Genomic DNA, 18,853 nt, shown 5'->3' on the forward strand with positions numbered 1-18,853 from the left:
GTAAAGAACACCAGTACTAGTAAAGAAGTGTTATTCCAGAGCTTCCCTGGTGGCGCAGTGGTTAAGAATCCGCCTGCCAATGCAGGGGACACGGGTTCAAGCCCTGGTCCGGGAAGATCCCACATGCTGCGGAGCAACTAAGCCCATGTGCCACATCTCCTGAGCCCACGTGCTGCAACTACTGAAGCCCGTGTGCCTAGAGCCCATGCTCCGCAACAAGAGAAGCCACCGCAATGAGAAGCCCGTGCACCGCAACGAAGAGTAGCCACCACTGGCCGCAACTAGAGAAAGCGTGCGTGCAGCAACAAAGACCCAACGCAGCCAAAAATAAATAAATTAATTTTAAAAAAAAAGTGTTATTCCAGTGAGTTGGTTAAGAAAGAGAATGATAGAGCCTGTGGTGTGCACGTTTCCTCTAACGCAGACTTTTCAGGTAAGTTTCTCTGTAGCCCATGTGGTCCTGGTAGGGTAGACCAGCCTGTCCCTAGCCCAGGAAGTAGGGTTCTTCTCTTTTGGGGAACAGAGTGAGGTCTGTGTTTCAGCTGGACTCCTTGACATTTTTATGTATCTGCTTAGTCCATGGGCAATTTAATATTAATCAAATTTAATTTAGTACGTTGTTTAAGGATATCGGGATATAAGTATATACATTGATTGTGGGTTGGTTTGTTATCTTGATACAGAGTGGAGTTTAGTAAGACGTTTCGATTTGGTTATATCTTGTCATTATCCTGAAATATAGCCACAATTTCAGGATCTTAGGTTTGCTTGACTTTGTGATTTAAATGAAATATTTTATTAGTGTTGATCTCTACCAGAGGGCTTAGAGCTTTATAGAGGTTTCTGGTCAGGTGACCTGAGAGTCTTCATGTGTGCAGTTTATATGCTGAAAAGTCAGAAATATGATGCTTAGCCTTCCCTTTAGCATATTGTTGGTTTGTGTTTCTGTTTACTCTTAAACTTGATAGTACTGTTAATTTTCCATGAAATTCAGTTTTATTTCTTCTTTTCTATTTTGTGAAACCTGTGGTTGATAATAAGAATATAAAGCTAGAGTTTTTGGTTTGGTTATTGCTGATTATCAGACAAAAATACACCTGTGTATACCCATGGAGTCTATTGCTGCATTGTCTTAATGTTGGATGCTCCCTTTTCCATTGCATAGGCTGCACACATGTATTCTGGGGCTAAAACTGGGTTGGTGTTAACTGACATACAGCGAGAGCAGCAGGAGCTCAAGAGACGGGACCAAGAGACCATGGCATTTGAAGGTAAAAATGTGAAAGTGCAGAGACCAGTTGAGGCTCTTGTAGCTTTTATTTTTTTTAATGTAGTTTATTATACCTGATATTTAAAAGTTTTAATTGCTGTCAAATTTCAGCTCTGGTTTTGTGCATTATTTTAACTTCTCATTGGGTTCAAGTGGTTCTTTTCCTTCTTGAAAAATGTTAATTTTCAGGATCATCGCCAATATGCACTTAGATGTTGGTAGGGACTACTAGTAGTCTGGCTGTGAAGGTTCTTATCCAGCATCAGAACCCCACGTGGTTGATTTCAGCTGTTAGAATATTATTTCTGATTTTGATACCTGGTGTTTATCTTTAAAAGTATAATTTTCCTTTGCAGCTGAATTCCAGTATGCTGAAACCGTATTTCGAGATAAGTTTGGTCGTAAGAGGAATTTGAAACTGGAACGTTTAGAGCAGAGGAGAAAAGTGGAGAAGGACTCGGAGAGAGATGAACTGTATGCTCAGTGGGGAAAAGGGTAAGAGAACCACTGAAAGGAAAAACAAGACTGCAGTGACCGGAGGAAGTCATTTCTCTATTCTTCTGCCTTCAAAGCTGTTTGTTTGTTTTTTTTTTTATAAATTTATTTATTTTATTTATTTAGTTTTGGCTGTGTTGGGTCTTTGTTGCTGTGCACAGGCTTTCTCCTATTGCGGCGAGCGGGGGCTACTCTTCCTTGTGGTGTGCGGGCTTCTCACTGTGGTGGCCTCTCTTGTTGCGGAGCATGGGCTCTAGGCACACGGGCTTCAGTAGTTGCAGCACGCGGTCTCAGTAGTTGTGGCTCACGGGCTCTAGAGCACAGGCTCAGTAGTTGTGGCACATGGGCTTAGTTGCTCCACGGCATGTGGGATCTTCCCGGACCAGGGCTCGAACCCATGTCCCCTGCATTGGCAGGTGGATTCTCAACCACTGCGCCACCAGGGAAGCCCCAAAGCTGTTTTTGGGAATGGGAAATTCAGTGTGCTCAGTCTCCTTCCTAAGATACTGATATATTCCACACTTCCAGTTGGTATTCTAAGAATTTTACCTTTTTCAGTATTTGGCCTAGGCTGCTGGAAAGAGGAGGTTCTCCAAGTGTAGCAGTACATCTCAGTGTAAGAGTGGAAATGTTAAACAGGATAGCAGACACTCCTGGTTCTTTTTGTCCAGGCTTGCACAGCGCCGGCAGCAGCAACAAAATGTGGAGGATGCAATGAAGGAAATGCAAAAGCCTCTGGCCCGCTATATTGATGATGAAGATCTAGATCGGATGCTGAGGGAAAAAGAAAGAGAGGGGGACCCCATGGCCAACTTGATCAAGAAGAATAAGGCCAAGGAGAGCAAGAATAAGAAAGGTGAGCCTTCTGGGAATCTTCAGAGAATGAGGTGACTTACGTGAAGAGAGAAAATCAGTAGGGGGATGATACATAGCTATGTGCAAAGAAGGCTTTCCCATACAATTTCAGATTTCTTGTATTGGGGGATTTAGATTTAACTCAATAGACACTTCTGTACAAAGAAATTTTTTCCCACTGCCATCGAGCTCTGATTTGAATTACATAGGTAACTAACTTTTCTCCCTCTCCTGTCATTAGTGAGACCTCGCTACAGTGGCCCAGCACCTCCTCCCAACAGGTTCAATATCTGGCCTGGATATCGCTGGGATGGAGTAGACAGGTAAACCTGAATATTTCCTACAGTTTTGTTTTCTCTTCCATCTAACCCGAACCTTCCCTGACTGTTCTCAAATCATTCTACACTCTGCCTCATTTTCTGCCTTAATCACAAGGTTAATAATATGCAGTGTGGTTGCTTCTATTTCTCAAATCTCATTTCCCATGCTTAGAATACTCCTTCCTTTTTTCCTTTTCAAAGCTCTGGGCAAATAACTCAGGTGGTCCAGCTAGGATACCCTTTGTTTTTGACACTGATCACTTCTAATGATATTTTCTAAGGTTTGGAGGGGGTGAATGATAGGTGCTAGTCTGAAGCCTTTTGTATGTTGTATCTTTAAAATGTAGCCCTTGAATCTTTTCTTCACTGCCTTATGAGTGAGTTACTTGTCATGTTGCACTGCCCCTACCACCTTGTCTTTTCACCTACCCATATCTGTACCCACATGCACTAACTTCCTTTCTGCTATCATGGATGAACTATATATGCTCCTATCCAAAGTCAGTCCCTCTACTTCATGTTAGATCCCATCTCTTGCCTGCTAAAGGACATTGTTATATCATCTAGCACAGTGACTCTCAAAATTTGTCATCTCAAGACCCCTTTACACTCTTAATAATTATTGAGGACTCTAAAAAGTTTTGTTTATGTGGGTTATAGCTGTTAATATTTACCATATTAGAAATTAAACTAAGAAGTTTAAAAAGTATTTATTAATTCTTTAAAAAAAGCCATTACATTAACATAGTTACCCTGTTTTTAAAGAGAAATAACTATATTTTTCAAACAAAAAAAAGTGAGATTCAGGATAGCTTTGATTTACATTCTTGCAAATCTCATTAATGTCTGGGCTGATAGAAAACATCAGGACTTTTTTTTTTTTTTTGTATTTTATTTTATTTTTATTTTTTAACTTTTTATTTTATATTGGTATATAGTTGATTAACAATGTTGTGTTAGTTTCAGGTGTACAACAAAGTGATTCAGTTATAAATATACATGTATCTATTCTTTTTCCAATTCTTTTCCCAATTATGTTGTTACAGAATATTGAGCAGGGTTCCCTGTGCTATACAGTAGGCCCTTGTTGGTTATCCATTTTAAATATAGCAATGTGTTACAAGAAGACATCAGGATTTAGTCTGTTGCAGTATGTTTAGCTGAAATATAGGAAGAAAATTCAACCTTATAATAGGTAGTTAGAAAAGGAAGGTGTATTAGATTTTTTTTAATACTACACAAAAACTCAATAAGTGGTAGTTTCTTAAAGGTTATTTGTAATATGGAATCAGAAACCATATCAAAAAGCTTTTCATACTGTTAGATTAAAATCCATTGGTCTTTTTCCTATTTTGGATGAATCTTTTACTCATGCATGATTTTATAACATCATGTACTGTTCATTGGTTTGCTGAGTTTTTCAGACCTTCCAAATGTTGACATATTTCATATACAATATCAGATAATGATATATACATATTAATATTAACTTTGATCTCATCACAAAAATCTTTAAATAACTAGAAGCTAAAGGAGTTCATGGTAGTGGGTACAAGTTTTTCAAAATTCTAATTTACACTTGAAAGCTCCTATTTTATCATTGGCAACAAATATTATCAGCCACTTTCCTTGATGTAAAGGTCACTTCGTACAATGGCTTTTTTTGTAGGATCCGTCAGATTTTGAACCTAGAGGATCATGTCCTCTGTGAATATAAACAGTGTTACTTCTTCCTTTCTAATCCAGATGCCTTTTGTTTCTTTTTCTTGCCTTATTGCACTAGCTGCAACTTCCAGTGCAAATGTTGAGTAGAAGCAGTAAGAGCAGACATATTTTACCTTGTTGCTAACCTTAGGAGGAAAACATTCAGCCTTTTCACCATGAAATATCTTGTAAACTATAGAATTTTTTTTGTAGATTTCCTTTATTGAGTTGAGAGATTTCTATTCCTAGTTTGCTAAGGAATGTCTTTTTTCAGGAATGTATGTTGGATTTTGTTCAAAATATTTTCTAATTTTCCTTTTGGTTCATTCTTTGATCCATGATTTACTTATGAGTGTATTTTAGAATTCCAAACATTTAGACTTTTCTAGATATCTCATTGTTATTGATTTCCAATTTAATTCCATTGAGGTCAGAGAATACACTATGTAATATTTTGATCTTTTGAAATTTATTAAGCATGTTTTATGGCCCAGTATATGGTTTACCTTGGTGAATAGCCCATTTGCACTTGAAGATAATGTGTATTTTGCAGTTGCTTGGGGTAGTGTTTTGAAAAATTTTTTTTGTATTCTTTTTTTAAGTAAACTTTTTGTTTTGGAATAATTTTAGATTTATAGAAAATTTGCAGAGATACTATAAAGAATTCTTGTAAACTCCTTATCCAGTTTTGTTACCATTCGTTATATTATTGTGGTACATTAATCAAATCTAAGAAACCAACATTAGTATGTTATTATTAATGCACCAGATTTTATTTGGATTTCACCAGTTTTCTATTAATGTTCTTTTTCTGTTCAGGGATGCAATTCAGGATACCACATTGTACTTAGTTGTCATGTCTCCTCAGTCTCTTCTGATCTGTGTCAGTTTCTCAGTCTTTCTTTGTTCTTTGTAACCTTAACACTTTTGTGCGGGGGCAGTATGGTCAGGTATTTTTGTTGAATGTTCCTCAAACTGAGTTTGTTTGATGTTTTTCTCATGATTAGCCTGAGGTTATGGGTTTTTGGAAAGAATTCCACAGTGGTGGAGTGTTTGTCTCATCACATCCTTTTAGGGGTTACATGATATCCACATGACATCACTAGTAATGTTAACCTGGATCACTGGGTTAAGGTAGTGAGTGTTTGCCGGGTTTCTCTGCTTTAAAATTACTGTTTTTCTTCTTTCATACTCTCTTCTCTGGAAGTGAGTCGACTGAGTTCAGCTTACACTCAAAAGGAGACCTACAGAAGGATATCTACATATATTATTTAGACTTTTTCTGTAAGGAAAATCTGTTTCATCTCCCCATTTATTTGCTCAATCATTTGTTTATATCAGTATGGACTCATGTATATTTTATACTTTGTATAGTAATCTAATAGTATGTTATTTATTTTGTTGCTTAAATTGTTCTGTTCTTTGGCCATTGGGAGTTCTTTCAGGTGTCCCTTTTATATGCCCATCCTTCTATTTTTTGAGCATTCTTTGACTTTCTGTTACTATAAGGTGCTTCAGGCTCATATTGTATTTTCTCTGCCCCAGCCCTAAAATAGCCATTTCTCTAAGAAATCCTGACTGCTTTTAATGGAGAAAGATATTTAGAAACCAAGATCCGACTGCTAGAGTGCTTGTTGTTACTGAGGTGTCATTGTTTCTAGACCCTCTCAGCAGACAGAGCTACTTAATGCGTGTATAGTAGTCTGTGTATACACACATATCTATAATTGTTTCTGTGTCTATCCACCTGCAAGTATGTTATATATACACATATATTTACATATATATATAAATATGAGTTCATGTTGATGTAACTGACTCTAACCAAGTATTACCTTTCCTTTTTGCTTACCTCCCCAACATTGAGAAACCTGGCACCCACCATCCACCATCCATTTTGCTCATCCCAGGACACATGTAAAATAGTTTCAAAATTGAGAAATTCAGAAATGAGAAACTAATTTACCATCTAGAGTGTAGCATTTATGTGCAGTTCATTTTGTTCTTACCCTTATAATTTCTAATCAAAATACCATTTTCCAACATAACTTAAAGAGTCAGCCCCCATACCTCTCCCCTGCCAAACATCCTGGGTAATTTTTTTCTTTTATAGTTTACTTATATTAGTGTTTACTCATTATGGTGTGTAGTTCTATGGGATTTAACGAATGAGTAGAGTCATTCATTCACCACCCTAGTACTGTATGGAATAGTTCCATCATTCTAAAATTTCCTGTGTAAGTCTCCTTTTAGTCATTTATACCTCCTCCACCAACCCCTTGTAATTACTGCTGTTGTTTTCTGTCCCTGTAGTTTTGTCTTTTCCAGAGTGTTACATGAATGGAATCATACAATGTGTAACCTTTTGAGTCTGACCTTTTGCACTTAGCAAAATGCATTTTAAGATTCATCCATGTTCTTGCATGAATCAGTACTGTATTCCATGTTTATCACTGAGTAGTATTGCATTGGATGGGTATACCACAGTCTGTTTATTCCCCAGTTGAAGGACATCTTGGTTGCTCCCAGTTTTTAGCAGTTGTGAATAAAGCTACAATAAACATTGGTGTATGGGTTTTTATGTGGATATAGTTTTCAGTTTACTTGGGTAAATACCAGGGTAAATGATTGCTATATTGTATTGTTGAGATTATGTTTAATTTTATGAGAAACTGCCAATTGTCTTCCAGAGAGGCTGTATCATTTTACATTACTGCAAAGAGTGAGGATTTCTGTTGCTCCATATCCTTGCCAGCATTTTGTATTGTCAGTGGTTTGGATTTTAGGTGTGTGAATTTAGTAGTGAATTTTAATTGCTCTGTTTTCTTTTTAGTTATACCTCTCTGCAATTTTTTTTTCAGTGTTTGTTATGAGGATCACAGTACGTATCTTTAATTTATCACAGCCTACTGAGAGTTATAATTGTACTATTTCACATAAAATATAAGAACCTTGCAACACTACAGTTCTACTTAACCTCTGTTTTTAGTGCTATTGTTTTCATACATATTACATAAAAAATGGTATAGATCCCACAATACAGTGTTAAAATTTTTACTTTGCAGTTATATATATATATATATATATATATATATATATTTTTAAATTATTTATTTGTTTATTTATGGCTGTGTTGGGTCTTCGTTTCTGTGCGACGGCTTTTCTCTAGTTGCGGCAAGCGGGGGCCACTCTTCATCGCGGTGCGCGGGCCTCACTGTCGCGGCCTCTCTTGTTGTGGAGCACAGGCTCCAGACGCGCAGGCTCAGTAGTTGTGGCTCACAGGCCCAGTTGCTCCGCGGCATGTGGGATCTTCCCAGACCAGGGCTCGAACCCGTGTCCCCTGCATTGGCAGGCAGATTCTCAACCACTGCGCCACCAGGGAAGCCCAGTTATATATTTTTTTAAGAAGCTAAGAAAACAAAAGAAAAAAATACATAGTTGTTAGTACTTACTCACATAGTTACAATTTCTGGTATTCTTCCTTCTTTCCTAAAGAAATTAGGAAATTTTAATATTCCTTCAGTGCAGGTCTGTTGGCAAAAAATTCAGTTTTTGTTGATATGAAAACATCTTTATTTCACCTTTGTTTCTTAACAGCTTTAATTTTGAAGTAATGTTAGGCTCACAAGAACTTGAAAAAATAGTACAGTGTATTAGTGTACCATTCACCCAACTTCCCCCAATGATAATATCTTATATAACCATAGTACATTATCAAAGCCAGGAGTTGTCATTGGCACAGTTCTATTAATTAAATTAGAGAATTTTTTCTCACCTTCGTTTTTGAAGGATTGTTTCACTGGCATAGTGTTGGGGGAGGTTATCGAGGGGATGTGACCACTGGTTGATCTATGAGCTGGACCCAGGCAACTGGAGGCCCTTACCTCTCCCCTGTCCTTGGAATGTACATCCTGCCTACTCTTCTCATACTGGCAGCCATTTCAAGGACATAGCCTTGAGAGAGTAGGGTGCTGTTGACCATCTGGACTGAATATGTGACTGAACCCTTATATATAAGGCCTCTATATAAACTTTTAAGGTTCTGGCAGGCAGGTGTGGAGAACCACTTGTCCTGCGCCCAAGACAAACCTTGTATGTAAGTTCCCTTGCTTATTAAACCTGCCACCTGCCAATCTGGAGTGATCTGCCTCTTTCTCTTTCTGTCTCTCGTTTTCCTCTGAGTATGGGGGCCAATTTCAGATTTTACCCAGGGAACTCCTGAGGTTTCAAACCAACACAGAGAACTCAGGATTGACAGTACCAGACTTCTATGACAGCTCTGTCAGCCCTTTAAAGACTTTTCATCACTTTCTGGCCTCCATTGTTTCCAATTAGAAGTCAACCCTCAGATTTCATTTGTTTCATTGTCTCATCTCCTAACCCCAACATATACACAGTATAATATATTCTCTGGCAGCTTTCATGATTTCCTTCTGGTCTTTGGTTTTCAGCAGTTTGACTATGATGTACCTAGGTGTGGTTTTCTTTGTATTTATCCTTTTTTGAGTTTGTTGAGCTTTTTAGATTTATGAGTTCATGTTTTTCACATTTGGGAGGTTATTTGGCTATTTTTTGTTCAATTCCTCTTCTTTTTTTTTTAAACCACTTTTCCTTCTCCAATTACACTATTTCCGCTACTTGATATTATCCCACAGATCTCTGAAGTCCTGTTCATTTTTCTATCATTATTTTTCTCTCTGTTCTTAAGGTGGGATAATTTTTTTGATCTGATTTCAAGTTCATTGACTCTTCTGCCATCTCTAGCCTATTAGGCTCATACACTGAATTTTTTGTTTCAGCTAGTTTAAATTTATTTATTAGTTATTTTTAGCTGCGTTGGGTCTTCATTGCTGCACGTGGGCTTTCTCTAGTTGTGGCGAGCAGGGGCTACTCTTCATTGCAGTGCATGGGCTTCTCATTGCGGTGGCTTCTCTTGTAGTGGAACATGGGCTCTAGGCACATGGGCTTCAGTAGTTGTGGCACGTGGGCTCAGTAGTTGTGGCTCACGGGTTCTAGAGTGCAAGCTCAGTAGTTGTGGCACATGGGCTTGGTTGCTCTGCGGCACATGGGATCCTCCCGGACCAGGGCTCGAACCCATGTCCCCTGCATTGGCAGGCGCCACTGTGCCATCAGTGAAGTCCCTCAGCTAGTTTATTATATTTTTATAATATAACCACTCTGCCACCAAGGAAGTCCCTCAGCTAGTTTATTATATTCTTCAACTCTAGAATTTCCATTTGACATATTTCTCTGCTGAGATTTCCTACCTATTCATTCATTATGAATCATTTTTTTTTTTCCTTGAGAATATTTATAATTGGTGCTTCGAAGTCCTGTCTGCTCATTGCAACATTTGGGTTATCTCAGGATTGGTTTCTATTCATAGTTTTTTCTTGAGTTTCATCACATTTTACTGTTTCTTTACATGTCTGGTCACTTAAAAATGTTATACTGGACATTATGAATGATACATTGCAGAGACTTTGAATCCTCTTATATTTCTTTGAAGTGTGTTGATTTTTGTTTAATAAGATGGTGTAACCATCTTATTTTTAATTTAGTTATTAATTGATTTATTTTAATTATTTATTTAATTTATTTTGGGCTGCGTTGGGTCTTCGTTGCCTCGCATGGGCTTTCTCTAGTTGCGGTGAGCGGGGCTACTCTTCGTTGTGGTGTGTGGGCTTCTCATTGCGGTGGCTTCTCTCGTTGCGGAGCACGGGCTCTAGGCGCGCGGGCTTCAGTAGTGGCACGCAGGCTCAGTACTTGTGGCTTGCGGGCTCTAGAGCTCAGGCTCAGTAGTTGTGGCACACGGGCTCAGTTGCTCCACGGCATGTGGGATCTTCCCGGACCAGGGCTCGAAACCTGTGTCCCCTGCATCGGCAGGCGGATTCTTAACCACTGTGCCACCAGGGAAGTCCTTGAAGTGTGTTGATTTTCATTCCAGCAGACAGTTAACTTGGCTGTATTTTAACTCCAAACTGTAACTCCTTTGCAGGAGTTTCTGCTCAGTTCTTTCAGTTTCTAGCTGCTGCTTTTTCATGGGGCCCAAGGGGGTTTCCCCTGCACAAGCACAGTTTAGCAGTTAGCCAAAGATTTGGGTGCAGTTTATATGTAGATTTTGGGGTTCATCCCTTTTGAAGCTACCTCCCTTTCAGTATTTCTTCCCTGATTTTCCAGCTGCTCTGCTCACTCTGCACTGACACCTCAAGCCAGTAAGCCTGTGCCTTTCTGCCTCCATGAGCTGTGCAGTTTGGGAAGTGCCCTCTGGCAAAAAGCCTCACAAATCTCTTCTCACACCTAGACTCCCACCCAAGTTTTGTCTGCTTTTGGTCACTCTCTCATGCCTTCAAATACTTTCAGATACTTGTATCTTTTTATTTTGTCCAGACTTTATAATTGTTTTCTGAGTGTAGATTAGTTTGCACGAGTTCTCTGCCATGACTGGAATCTACCACTCTGCTTTATATGGGCCTAAGGCATTATCTTCTGTCCTTTAAGCTGCCATCTAAATCCAGAGCTCTAGTTCCTGATATTGGCAGGTATCCTCAGGGTGGCTGTGGTTTCAGGCTCCTTTCCTGCTTTCGTTTGCAGCGCACTGTATATCGGCTTTTTGGTAACAGGAGGATTTTTCAGAATACTAATTTGCTGTATAGCCAGAAGTAGATCTTTTTATAGCCACAACCCTAAAGATACTACTGCTACACTGAGTTCATTCTTTTTTTCTTTTTTCGATTTTTTTCAAATTTCTGGACCCAAAACAGAACTCTCCCTGACCTGGTTTTTAACTGGTATAATTTGTCTCCATCTCTCCCTGTAGTTTTCCTACACTTCTCATTCTTATTTTCTCCTAGAGTTTTCCTTTTAGTTCCCTTTCTCATCCTTGCTTTCTTTCTGATTATTTATTCTTTCATTGCCTTTTCTGCTTTTGTCTGTTTTTGGCAAGTAAATATTTCTAAAACAGATCTATAGTATGTTACAGTTAGAAAAACCCATAAGGTCAATTAAACTAACTTACATTATTTAAAAGAGAAACGGAGGCCCCGATAAATTTAACAACTTAGAGTCTTTCACCTCACCTGATAAAGCTGGAATTAGACCTTGGGCATCTGATTCTTCGGTCTAAAGCTCTTTACACTGTGTGTTCTCTTGCAGTTTGTTTTTTTGATTCTGTTTAGGGTTTGGTTTGTTATTCATAGGACCTTTTGTCTGTTTGATCATATTAGTGTTGATTCTCTTAAGTACTTATTCCCCAAGACAAGAAGCAGTGGTTTCCTTGTGCTCTAGAACACCATGCATGCTTCTAAGGTTGGAGATGGTGCCATTCATAATAAGCTTCCCTTCTTCCTCACCCTTTCACTACTCACCCAACTGATCCCTTAGGGAAGGCCTTAGGAAAGAGGGAAGCCTGTCATCCCAATCAGTTCAGTAGCACTTAGCATACGTATTATAACTTTAAGCAGCTATGTACTAGGTGCTAGGGTCTCACAATTAGTGAGAGACGGTCCTTGAGCACAGCAACTCACTTTCTATCTAGAGGAGAAGACAGACAAGTAAATAATTTCAATGCTACTTGCTAAGTATTACTATAGAGGATTTTCAAGGTGCCTTGGGAGCACAAAGGAAGAGTAGTTAGATTCAGCCTTGGGAGACTGGTCAGGGAATGCATGCTTCCTAGAGGAGGTGATACATGAGCTAAGTCTTTAGGGATGTCAGTCATTAACCAAGATAAGAAGGAAAGGAAGGATATTTAAGGAAGAGCATCCTGTATTGCAAGGTCATAAGGATATGGAACATCCTAGTGTTTGGTGGGGTGGGGGCCTGTTATAAGCAGTTTGATGTTGGGTAGCAGTACGTGTGAAATGGAGTTGTGTGAGATGGGCTGGAAAGGTAAGCAGGGGCCTGGTCACTGAAGGACTTGGAAACATTTCTGAGGAGCTTGGTGTTCACCTTAGAGGCAGAGGGGAGCCACTGGTGGATTAACAGTAGCTCTACATTCTAGATAGGTGACGCATTGTAGCGGTCGTACGAAGCATTTGCAAGGCACCAATTTGGAAGTAGAGAGACAAGATACAAGGTTGTTGCAGTAGATTAGGCTAAAGATGATGGAAGTCTGAACCATGACAGTGGTAGTACGAATGGAGAGAGGAGGAAGTGGGAAATTGGTTAAGTGATAAGATGGCAGAACCAAGTGACTGATTAGGTGAGAGGGAGAAATCACTGGGTTTGGCAATAAGGAAGGTCATTAATGACTTGAGAGAGCGTTAACTCCATAGTATAGTGAAACAAAAGCCAAGTTCTGTTGTGTGAAGGAGTGAATGAAAAATAAGGAAGTAGACAGTGAGTAAAGGCTCTTTCAAGAAGTTTATGTAAGAAGACGAAGTACATGGTATTAGAAGGGAGTTGAGGGCCACTCCTTGAAATTCACCCCTGTAGTGACTTCCATGACACCCTACTTCTGGTTATTTTCTCTTATCATTTCATCTTGGCCACCTTTATGAACTTCTGTTCCTCTGTGCTCCCTGCTTAAATATTTCTCTGGGCTCCATCTGTAACCCTTAGCTGTTCTCACTCCGTGTGCTCTCTTGGCTGAATCTTGTCTAGTACACCTTCACTTACCAGCTGTATGTACATGGTTCCCAAAGCTGTATTTGCACCTCAGTCTGGAGTATCTGGCTGTGCATTGGATTTCTCTGTTGATATGTACTTGAGGCACCTTAAATGCAAACATATTCAAAACTGAACTCATCAGCTTTCCCTACTCTAAGCGTGCTCCTACTCTTGTGTTCTGTCCTGGTTAATGGCAGCCTCATTCATCTAGTCACTAAAATTATTAACCCATGAGTCAAACTTACCTCTTCCTCCTTTGCTCTTATATAACTGATCAATCACTAAGTCCTACTATGTTTTCTCTCTTTCTGTCCCTCTTCTTTATCATTACTTTCATCATCTGTTGCCTGGACCACTGCAGTAACTTTCCTGCCTTCAGTCTCCTCCAGAGTGATCTCTTTGAAATGCAGTTTATGCTCCCACTTTAAATTTATCCTTCACAGGGAACTCTACTCAGTACTCTGTAATGGCCTACATGGGAAAAGAATGTAAAAAAAAAAAGTGGATATATGTATATGTATAACTGATTCACTTTGCTGTACACCTGAAAGTAACACAACATGTAAATCAACTGTACTCCAATAAAAATAAAAATAAATAAATTTATCCTTACTAGGTGAAATCTAAGCTTTATACTGTGGCTTACAGAGCTCATTATGATTTGCCCTCTACCTACCTTTCTAGCTTTGTCTCGTGCTGCTCTCTTTTCATATGTGAGGCTCCAGCCATACCAGTTTGCCTTTGGTTCCCTGCATGTGCCATACGATTTCTTACTTTGTTCCCTTGCTGTTGTTGCTCGTGCTATGCTCTGTGCTGAAATGCCCTCCTGACCCTTCTGGCCCTCTGGTTAACTCCGTCTTTTCAGACTTAGCGTAGTGGCCCCCTTCACGAAGCCTTTGCTGACCATTCTTGTCCGTCCCCCTCCCAAGCTGAGTAAGGTCCCCACTCTGCTTCCATGATACCCAGTGCGTATTTCTACCATAATCCATGCTTTTTGTTTTAATTATTCGTTTAAATGTCAATCTCCTCCACTAGTCTGTGAGTTTATCAGGATAGGTGCTATGTTATACTCATTTTCATGACACAGTGCCTAGTACATAATAAGAATTCACTAATTTTTTGTGTAACGAATGGATAAAGTATAATACGTAGACATCAGTTGAGAGTGAGTTGGGCCTTTAGAGAGTGGTAAATGTTTGAAACAGTTGTCAAAGAGTTTGAGAAGGAACTGAACAAGGACTAATAAGAGGTTGGATTATGTATTCTGTCTTTCTGATTCTGTTGCTTATGTCTTAAATATTTTCACATGATTGCCTTTACTTTCCTTTTTGCTCATTAGATTGTGAACTCTTTTTTCAAAAATAAATGTTCAGTTCAGGATTCCGGCTGATTAGTATTTCTTGATTGCAGATCCAATGGATTTGAACAGAAGCGCTTTGCCAGGCTTACCAGCAAGAAGGCGGTGGAGGAACTTGCCTACAAGTGGAGTGTTGAGGATATGTAACTTTTCTGAGGCAGTGGGGGTGGCTGTGGGTTGTGGTGGTGGACACAGGGTGGACAGACGTCCAGCTGCAACAGTCATCTGTGCTCATAATCAGGGCCCACACAGACCAGCGACTTGTTGGATGCCAGTTTTGACTGCAGAAGAATATTTGAGACGTAATGTTTGGACTGAAAGACCTGTACTTCTCAGGTGTGCCGACACTGCCTGTTGCTGGCTTTCAGAGGAAGTGTTGATTTCTCTGTGTCCCAGGGTTTGTTCTTGGTTAGGGTTTTCCCTTTTTAATAAACACACATTTATTTTTTTAAAATAATTTTCTTAAATGGATATTCTGTTTTGGGGAAGAATATAAGCTAATATTGAACCTCTAGGGATCTTGGAGGGTGATAGTTGGATTTTTCATTCATCTAGGAAGCAGGATGAGTAAAAACTTTCACAGTGATAGCTCCTTCCTCTTAGAAAATAAGAATTATTGCTAAACTAGATTTAGGAATAGACATGGCTGTTTGGAGACTTGGTGTCTGGTAAAGGTAGTGTCACAAATTAGTGGGGAAGAGATAGATAATGGTGCTCAGAAAATTGGCTTATTATATGGACAAAAATAAAGTTGGATCCCTGCCTTAAACCACATAAAGCAAAGACAAATCCCAAAGTGATTTTACCTAAATGAAAGGTAAAATGCTACAGCCAATAAGAAAAAATGGGGAATGTCTTTGTGACCTTGGGGTGAGGATAAATTTGTTAAATTACATCTCCAAATCACAATCCATAAGGTTTGATAGCTTTGCCTACATCATAATTAAAGATTTCTAGTCAACAAAGCACCCCATAGTCAAAGTTAAAAATGGGTATAGATGAGGAGAAAATATTTCCAATGTCTAAAACTGACAAAGGATTACATTTATAAGAGATTGAACTACTGCAAATTGGAAAGAAATACAAAACACAAAATAAAAATAGGCAAAGAATATGAATATGTAAAATCTAAAGGGAGAACCAGAATGGCTAATAAATATATTACTACTAGTAAATTAGAGAAATAGAGATCAAAACATTAATGAGTTTCTACTTTGTATCTATTAGCAAAAATAAGCAAGAGACTGAATTCTCATGGGGAATGAAAACTCATGGGAAGTTTCAACTGGTGCATCCATTCTGGAGAACAAATGGGCAAAACTTAATTGAAAACAAGTAATATCTGGGATGCAGTATTGCAGAATTTTTGAGAGAATATTGTCTGAGTTTGAATCTTAGGTGTGTCTTTTACTGTGTGACCTTGATAAGCCACTTAACTTCTCTGTGTTTTAGTTTCTTCATCTTTGAAATGGATATAATATTACCCACCTCATAGGTTTATTGTGAGCCTAGAACAGTGCCGGGCACATAGTACATGTCACAAAATTATTAGCTGTTGTTATCATTGTCTTCCGAATCATCAAGTGTTGATAGCCAGTTTCCAGTATGGCCCCAATGATCCCTGACTCCTGGTATTTAAGCCCTCGTGTAGTCCCCTCCTACAGTGAATAGGGCTGACCTGTGTAACTGGTAGGATGTACTGGAAATGTGTGACTTCTGAGGCTGAGTCATAAAAGACATTGAAGCATCTGCCTTGTATTCTCTTGAATCACTAGCTGTGGAAGAAGCCCGCTACTATGTCATGAGGACACTCAAGTGGTCCTCTGGAGAGGCCCATGCGGAGAGGGACTGAGGCCTCTCACCAGTAGACACACCAATTTATCAGCCCTGTGAATGAGCCACCTTGGAAGTGGATCCTTTTAGCTCCATTCAAGCCTTTAGATGGGTTCAGCCCTGATCAACAACATGGCTGCAACCTCATGAGAGATCCTGAGCCAGAACCACCCAGCTCCAAATTCTTGACACAAAGAAATTGAGATAAGGGGAGGTGTTTATTATTTTTTAACAGCTTGAGATATAATTCACATACTATACTGTTTACCCATTTAACGTGTACAGTTCAGTAGTTTTTAGCATATCACAGAGTTGCATAACCTTGACTGTAATTAATTTAAAAACATTTTGGATACAGGGAGCTTTGTATCCATCAGCAGCCACTCTTCACTTGTCCCCAGCTCCCCTAGCCCTAGGCAACCGCTAATCCTTCTGTTGCTATAGATTTGCCTGTTCTAGACATTTCATATAGTATGTGAATGGGACTATCATACAATACGTGGCTTTTTGTATCTAGCTCTTTTCACTTAGCGTAGTGTTTTCAAGGTTCATCCGTGTTGTAGTATGTATCAGTACCACATTCCCTTTAATGGCTGAATAATATTCCCGTGTATGGATGTACCACATTTTATCTATCCATGCATCTGTTGATATTTGAGTTGTTTCCCCTTTTTGGCTATTGTGACTAATGCTGCTATGAACATTCACGTACAAGTTTTGTATGGACTTAGGTTTTCATTTTTCTTGGAGTAGAATTGCTGACTCATATGGTAACTCCATGTTTTGCTTTTTGAGGAACTACCAAACTTCCAAAGCAGTGTATGAGAGTTCCAGTTTCTCCACATCCTTGCCGATACTTGTTTTTGTTGTTGTTTTTGGCTGTGCCATGCGGCTTGTGGGATCTTAGTTCCTCGACCAGGGATTGAACCCTGGCCACGGCAGTGAAAGCGCTGAGTCCTAACCACTGGACCACCAGGGAACTCCCGCTAATACTTGTTATTATCTGTCTTCTTGATTATGGCTATCCTAGTGGTGTGAAGTGGTATGTCATTGTGGTTTTGATTTGCATTTCTCTAATGCCTAATGTTGAATATCTTTATCTTCTTTGGAGAAATGTTTATTCAAATCCTTTGCTCATTTTTCAGTTGGGTTATTTGTCATACACATACAAACATATACACACATACACACTGTTATGTAGAATTCTTTATATATTCTGGTAACAAGTCTCTTATCAGATATATGATTTGCAAGTATTTCCTTTCATTCTGTGGGTGTTATTGTTTTAAGCTGCTAAGTTTTTAAGTAATTTGTTATGCAGCAATAGATAACTGATATGTTAAGTTTGTACATACCCTACCTCAAAGCAGTTCCACTCCTGGCTTTATCCTTCAGAGAAACTTGCACAGATCCACAAGGAGTTACATATATGGATGTTTATCTATATGTATCTTGGGTAGCAAGAATCTGAAAACAGCTTAGAAGCCTGTTTCTAAAGGAATTGATAAGTAAAATGTGGTATATGCATATGATGGAATATTATAAAAAAGTCAGATGCAAGCTGTTAGGACATGATAGACTCCAGGTGAGGAAAATAAGGAATAATGAAATTTATAGCAAAAATTAGCTAAGTAAATTGAACACAGAAAACAACAGAAACACAGAAAGCATTTTTTAAGGAGAATTTACACCTTACTAGAACTTACTAGAATAGTGTCTGAGGGAGGGAACAGAATGGGACTAGAATGCGGAATGAAGGAGGGAAAGGGAAACAAAAGAGGGGCCTTGCATGGATGAGTGAGATAGTGTGTCCTGACCTCAGGCATGTGATCCACTCAATTCTTTGCGCCTGGGGCTCTAAGCACACATCCAGAGGCAAGGTCTTGCTCTAATGGAATTGACATTTAGTACCTGTATTAGTTGGGGTAGGCTAAACTGCTATGACAGTCTCCAAATGGACTGGCTTACCACAATAGAAGTTTTTTTCCTCCCTCCTCACTCATGTCCAGGATAGTTTCAGACTGGGTGAGAGGGAGGGGGATTCTCTACTCCACGCAGTCATTTAGGGACCAGGCTGATGCCAACATTAACGAGGCTTCCAGGGTTGCTTTGGGCATTGCCATTTTGGTGAGCTGAGCAGAGCTTGGAGGGTTGCTTGGTAGATATCGTGGGCCAGCTCTAGAAGTGGCACACAGCCATTCGCATTCTGTTATCCAGAAGTTAGTTGCATGGCTGCCGCTTAACGCAAAGGAGCTTGAGAAATGTGATGCACGCCCAGGAAGAGGGGAGAAGTGGATGTTGTTGGGATAGCGATCCTCTCTGCTGCAATCCTGAAGAAAGGCTGTCTGCCCCCCAGCCATTTGAGACTTTTGTGGATTTTAAAATAATTTTGAGATCTGAAAATCCCAG

The 18,853-nt window shown here is 39.3% G+C and overlaps 1 protein-coding gene across 2 annotated transcripts in view; it reads left to right on the plus strand.

The window, feature by feature from the left end:
- Window positions 1-15,068, plus strand: part of BUD13 (BUD13 homolog) — a 34,581-nt gene extending 19,513 nt beyond the window's left edge. The window contains exons 6-10 of one of the 2 annotated variants that reach the window (XM_082411086.1): window positions 1,166-1,271; window positions 1,627-1,765; window positions 2,437-2,621; window positions 2,862-2,943; window positions 14,665-15,068. In XM_082411086.1, coding sequence (XP_082267212.1) covers window positions 1,166-1,271; window positions 1,627-1,765; window positions 2,437-2,621; window positions 2,862-2,943; window positions 14,665-14,758 — 606 coding nt within the window. In that variant the 3' untranslated portion in view covers window positions 14,759-15,068. The remainder of the gene's footprint in view (window positions 1-1,165; window positions 1,272-1,626; window positions 1,766-2,436; window positions 2,622-2,861; window positions 2,944-14,664) is intronic. The other variant, XM_082411087.1, reaches the window with a different exon arrangement.
- The last annotated feature ends 3,785 nt before the right edge of the window (window positions 15,069-18,853 follow it).

This window comes from Balaenoptera physalus (assembly GCF_965194825.1).
Source record: "Balaenoptera physalus genome assembly, chromosome: 10".
NCBI lineage: Eukaryota > Metazoa > Chordata > Mammalia > Artiodactyla > Balaenopteridae > Balaenoptera > Balaenoptera physalus.